General features: G+C 38.0%; 1 protein-coding gene across 1 annotated transcript in view; it reads right to left on the bottom strand.

The window, feature by feature from the left end:
* FAAH2 (fatty acid amide hydrolase 2) overlaps positions 1–4394 on the bottom strand; it is an 18844-nt gene extending 14450 nt beyond the window's left edge. Inside the window, exon 1 of the mRNA XM_011927568.1 lies at positions 3955–4394. Within this exon, the coding sequence (XP_011782958.1) occupies positions 3955–4146 (192 nt within the window). The 5' untranslated portion in view covers positions 4147–4394. The remainder of the gene's footprint in view (positions 1–3954) is intronic.
* Positions 4395–6788: the final 2394 nt, after the last annotated feature.

Below are 6788 nucleotides of genomic sequence, written 5' to 3'. Positions count from 1 at the left end.
TGGTTGAACTAGTTTACAATCCCACCAACAGTGTAAAAGTGTTCCTATTTCTCCACATCCTCTCCAGCACCTGCTGTTTCCTGACTTTTTAATGATTGCCATTCTAACTGGGGTGAGATGGTATCTCATTGTGGTTTTGATTTGCAGAAAAAGCAATTTTTTAAAGAATAACAAAATCAAGATAAAATTTAATAACAGAAATAAAATAGGAACAGTAACAACAAAACCAGTATAAAAAGATGAACTAACTTTTAAATACCTATCAAACAGATAGCCTGCAACAAGCATGATGGAGAAAGAGTGTGTGCAGAAAAATGGTTAATATTAAGAATGAAAAAAAAGATACAACCATAGATACAGGAGAGATTTACAAAATTATAAAAGAAAGTTATATGTATTTTTTCATTTGGGTTAACTCTACTTGTCCTTTAGAATTATGCATCTAGTAGGTTTTCAGTAAATGTTTGTTAAATGCATCCACAGACAGAGATTTCAGCCACCATAACTCAATAGTCTAGTGTATACACAGCTGGTTATATACATTAAGAGCCTGGATTGTCAAGCTGATGTCTAGCACCTGGTGACTCCATCAATGTACACAACCCCAGAGATCTTCAACTGCCACTGCTGCCCTAATTGATTTTGTATCATGTAGAATGTGACAAAAAAAAAAAAGCAGGGATTAGAGGTAGAAGTTAACATGACCATAATTGCCATTTGCTGAATATGCCAAGAACTTTATGTACATTATGTCATTAACTTTATGTACATTATGTCATTAACTCCTCCTAGCAACACATGTAATATTATCCCCATTTTACAGATGAAGCAATTGAGGCTCACTGAGGTTAAGTGACCTAACCAAAGCCACATAGCTGAGCCTGGATATTTGTGTTTGCTTTTTCCAAATGAACCTTGCTTTCGTAAGAGAAATGAAGACTAGGTACATGGTTAGAAAATTCACTCACTACAGAAAAGTACAAATGAAAAGTGAAAGCTTCTCACTCTCTCTCTCTTTCCCTCCCTCACTCCCTTATTCCCTTCTCCCCTCTCTTCAGCTGTCTCCCTCCTTCACACAAAACGAATTATATTATATTCATTGTTCAGTACCTTATATTTTTACCACTTAACATAATTCAGAACTATTTACATATCTGTTCCTTTAGATCAACTTCATACTTATTAATGGCTCTACCATATTTCTCTGTATGGACAGACTAAAGGAAGAACTAGTGATATTTTTTATTACTTATCTAAACACTGAAAATACTTTTTTCTAATTTTCTAAAGTATTGATTATATTTATTATAAATAGGTAACATGAACACATGTTTCAAAAATCTGAAAGTAAAAAAGATCATGCAATGAAGCCTCTTTCCACCCTTGTCCCCTAACAAAGGAGATGAATAAAGAGTGGGACTTATGGTTTCAAAACTTCATTGACTTTCAGATCATCAACAAAATCAAATACCCAAATGTGCGAAAACTATGTATAGTGGCTATGTATAGTGGTGGCCATAAGTTGACGTATTTTTGGCAAGGCCCAACCTTGGATACCAACTGAGGCTGTGGAGGTTCAGATGATATAGTGGTAGCCTGAATTCTGAATAATAGAAGAGTAACCATATAGAGATACAAAAGCAAGCATAAAGACAGTAGACACTGACTCACAGGAAACTGACTGTTCAATCAGAGCTCATTATCAAGAAGCATACTCTTCCATAAAGTGTCAACAAAAATTGAGTAAGATTCACCTGGCTCTACCACTTTCTAGCTGTATGGCATTGGACAAGCTATTAGAAAGCTCTAAACTTTATTTTCCTTTTCTGTAAGATGATGATACTTACATGTACCTCAAAATGTCATTATGAAGATTCAATTTACAAAAATCTAAGTAAAATGTTTGCCTTATCAAGTGGCACATGGTAGGTGTTTAATAAATTTAGTTGTTTTGCAGTAATAATATTTCCATGTGTAAAAAAGGCAGAAACTAAGGGATAAACAAAATATTGTATCCACTCCACTTCTCCCCTTCAGAACATCTTTATAAATCTAGATAAACTATATCTAGAGTATCTCTTCTCATGGGCAAGCATGAATAAAAAATGGCTAGTTACCAAAAACCCGATGATAGTAATAACAGCAATAGTTAATATTTACATAGGACTAGTATGCCAGACAATGTTCTATAAGTTTTACTTATATGAATTCATTTAATTCATCACAACAACTCTAAAAGGTAGATTCTATTATCAAATTCATTTTTCTTAAAGGATATCAGATACACAAAAAGTTAAGAAATGTTTTTAAGGCCGGGTGCGGTGGCTCACGCCCCTCATCCCAACACTTTGGGAGGTCGAGGCGGGTGGATCACGAAGTCAGGAGATTGATACCATCCTGGCTAACACGGTGAAAACCCGTCTCTATTAAAAATACAAAAAATTAGCCGGGCATGGTGGTGAGTGCCTATAGTCCCAGCTACTTGGGAGGCTGAGGCAGGAGAATGGCGTGAACCCAGGAGGCGGAGGTTGCAGTGAGCCGAGATCGCACCACTGCACTCCAGCCTGGGCGACAGAGCGAGACTTCTCCCAAAAAAAAAAGAAAGAAAAAGAAAAAAGAAAAGAAAAGAAAAGAAATGTTTTAAGATCACAGAGCTAGATTGGAGAAAAGCTAGGATTTCTGAACCCAGGCAGTCTGACTCTAGAGTCCATCCTTCTAATCATTATATTACACAATCTCCTATGTGCCAGGTGCTTGATATGTATTATCTCCAATTGTTGTGGCACAAGGTCACACAACCATGGACAGACAGTCCAAAATTTGAAATATATCATCTTTCTACTATCAGGTTGGTGCAAAAGTAATCGTGATTTTTGCCATTAAAATTAATGTCAAAATCTCAATTACAAAAATCGCGATTACTTTTGCACCAACCGAATACATCCCATTGCCTCCCTAACTTTTAGAAAGTTAGAAAAGCATGCATGGGTGGGTAGAGGCTGGGGAGGGGATACGGCAAGAAGACAGGATAGGTCTTTGAAAGGTAACCAGGAGTGTAATACAAATATTATTAATTCATAGAGTCAGGAACACATACTGAGGTACTCAGGAACTATTTGCTGCATGCCTATTCTTTGTTAAGTAGTATTGTAGATTCCAGAAATAAAACAATGACGAAAAACAAATGAAACAGCAGAGAGATGAAAACAAGCAGAGTATAAATAAACAATACTAGACTGTAGCTCAAGATCTCTAGGTAACCAATCATTTATATGGCAGAGATGAATAGTCCTGCCTACACAACTCTAGAGAGAACGAATGAGCTGCTTAAATTTTTTTAATTTAGAACTTTCAATAATTTTTGTGCAAATCATTTTACTTCAGTTTTCTTATGCATAAAATATGAATATTACCTATATAACTGCATCCATGAAATAGAATATGTTTAAGTACCCAGGCAGAGTGTTTCACACATACTATGCACTAAATATATGGTAGACACACCTTTTACTATCCTAGACCAAGTACTACTTTCATTTTAAATCAATTTTAAAAAGAATTGGTGGAATCGTAAGCAGCAGGTAAATCTGGGGCCTGTGAGAGAGGGAGGAATAGAGAGAGAGAAAGGGAGAGGGAGAGAGAAAGAGAGAGACTGACTTTCCATGACTGAAAACTCACACCTGGTTTACCCCACACACAGTAATTATGCACAAATAGGACAAATGGATAGGAAGGACTATAAGGGTACCAACCCATGCCCACAGTAAACGTCCTTGGTAAAAATAAACGTACTACAACACCCAGAAGTCTCCCTTCATTCCCAATAAATGCCTCTCCTAAGTCAAGTCGCCCTAGTAGAAAATGGAAAGGAAACCCCAACCACCGCCACCACTAAGCTTCCTGGATCTCGCTAAAATACCTGTCCCTCCAGCCTCTTCTGAATTGCACTCTCACCTTTCTCTGTCGGATCAGCTTGGCCAGCTGCATCCCCGAAAGCAGAAGCAATGGTTCAGTCACCGGCCGAGGGGTCTTTGAGGCAAACTTTGGGCCCCTTAAGGCTAAAGCTGCTCGGCCTACTAAGCCTATGAGAAACCCTAGCGCCCGCAAGAGGAACAACTGAATGCGGGCGGTAAATGAAGGTGCCATCGTAGCCTGGATTCCGCACGGTCCTAGTGCTTGAGGGTTACGTGCACCCTGGGGAAAGGATGAACAAAATACTAAGCAAAGAGGTACTTATGAAGACTTTCGTTTACAAGTCCAGTGTCTACCCACAATTCCACAGGAGCTTGTTTATCATCACTTGCAGGGCTCCTAGCCAGAGATGGGGGCGGAGCCTTCCCAGCAGCTGCCTGTGTGCAATGCTACCTGTTGTTAGTGCTGTTGTAACCCAAGACAGAAAGTGAGTCATAAGAAAGAACACTGGCTTTGGAATTCCCCAGTTCTGCTACTGCGTAGCCCTGGCCAACTTACATTATATCTCATAGTCAGTTTACTCATAAGATAAAAATGGTAATAACTACTTCTATATCAAAGGGTTTTCACAAACACTAGATAATAAATAAAACATTTAGCACAATGTATGGTAAATAGTATAAGTGGTAGTTGTTATAGTTTGTTTCAGTTGTGCTTATTTTAAAAGTGTTGTAAATATACCTTTGTATGCAAATATTCAGTATGCTCAACAAACAACTAAATGGCAAGCATATACATATTTTCCATATGCATATTATGTAATCCTTATAAGATCACTAACAGGTAGTACTGATGAACAACAAATCTCCGGCCCATCTGTCTCCTAAACTGGACACTTGAAATGCCTTTTTGACATCTCCATGGGAACGTCTTCCAGATCGTTCAAATTCAACAAATCCAAAACTCATCCTTTTCTCCCCCAAACTGCTGCCCCTACAGGTTTACAAATGGAATTTTCACCCACCCAATCAGCCATGCCAAAAACCTAGAATCACCTCAGATTCTTCCATTTCTCTCATTCTCATGAGAGAATCCAGCCCTTCCCTCTCAGCTCAGTCTGGCTCAGATCTCACTGACATTTACATGAACTTCTACAAATAATCTAGCTGATCACCCTGTCTTTATTTATAGAGTGTTATTTCTAATATGTAAGTCTGACAATATTAATCCCCTGCCAATAACTCCGAAATAATTGTCCATTTTCCACAGGTTCAAGACCCATCTACTGTGTCTGGCATTCGAGTCTCATGACTGGTGTCTGAAAAACTCTGTGCTTCATCCCTAACCCCTTCCATCCCTCCTGACAAACAACTATCCGAAAGATCTCTCTTCTCTCCTTATCTTTGCATCTGCTTTCCCAAGCTCTTCATCTAGTTCAGGACAAGTACCACCTCCTCCAGGAAGTCTTCCCTGAACTTACAATTGGGTGTGATGCCACTCTTTTGTAACTCTGCACTCCATAGATTAACAAAATCATAGCACTTACAACCCTTTGTTATGTGTTAGGTTTTTGTATCTATGCCCCATCTAGATATAAACTCCTTGAAGAACAGGTTCATTCTAATTCCTCTTTGTATCACCAGAGCATAATATAGGGCTTGATGTGAAGTCGATACAGGTTTGTTGGTTGAAGGCATGTGATTATGAAATAATGAGTGTTGAAGATAGAGATTCGAGCTTGGCATTTAAGGTCTTGGGCAGGTGAAATGACTAAGTCATCCAGGTCACTGTCTTTTCACCTTCAAAACTTACGTTGATACTGACAGTGTCATCACAACACTTCTAGCCTAATTCAAGCACCTGGTAGAAAGCAGGTTAATCATGACAGGTATATCTAGCAGATCCAGTAAACAAAGCTGATAAAGCAGGTTGTCATAATCTAGGCTCCATTACAGTTCTGAGCAAAATCTGTAGCTGAGTGAACCTTCTTTACCAGAGAAAGGTTTTGTCAAAATGAAAATATTTCCTTTGCCTAGGTTTTGTTACTTTATTTAAGTTGTAAATGACCAATATGTGAGCCTGAGGTACAAAGAATGCTCACTGATTGGGCACTGACCAGACAGACCTGAATCCAAATCCGAGACCCTGCACTCATTATATTTTTGACCTTGTACAAATCACTTAATGTCCCTGGGTGTGTTTTCTCATCTGTAAAGTAGAATAACAGCTGCCATATGGTGTTATGAAGATTAAATCACATGTGGATGTAAAGCTTCTGGGTTTTTAATAATCTTAAATATTTTAATTTTATATTAATACTTAGATCATGTTAAGTATACTGACATTGTTAGCAACATATCACCAGAACATTTTTATCTTGCAAAATGAATATATACTATATATGAATCGACTACCTGTTTTCCCCATTGACTGGCCCTTTACAAATGCCATTCTATATTCTTTTTTTAAAAGTGTAACTACTTTAGATAACTCGTGTAAGTGGATTCATACTTTTTGTGATGGACTTAATTACACTTATCATAAGACCATCAAGATTTATCTTTAAAATAGATGTGAAATTTCCTGCTTTTAAAAAGCTGAGTAATATTCCGTTTTGTTTTTTGGTTTTTTTTTTGTTGTTGTTTTGTTGTTGTTTGTTTGTTTGTTTTGGTCTTGTTTTGGTTTGAGACGGTGTCTCATTCTGTCGCCCAGGCTGGTGGGCCCATCCTGGCTCACTGCAACTTTTGCCTCCTGGGTTCAAGCGATTCTCCTGCCTCAGGCTTCCAAGTAACTGGGATTATAAGCACCCACCACCACGTCAGCTAATTTTTGTATTTTTAGTAGAGGTTTTGCCATGTTGGCCAGGCTGGTCTTGA

This window comes from Colobus angolensis, unplaced genomic scaffold (genome assembly GCF_000951035.1).
Source record: "Colobus angolensis palliatus isolate OR3802 unplaced genomic scaffold, Cang.pa_1.0 Scaffold727, whole genome shotgun sequence".
Lineage (NCBI taxonomy): Eukaryota > Metazoa > Chordata > Mammalia > Primates > Cercopithecidae > Colobus > Colobus angolensis.
The sequence above is the reverse complement of the archived record's forward strand: the minus strand, read 5'-3'. Positions and strand labels throughout refer to the sequence as shown.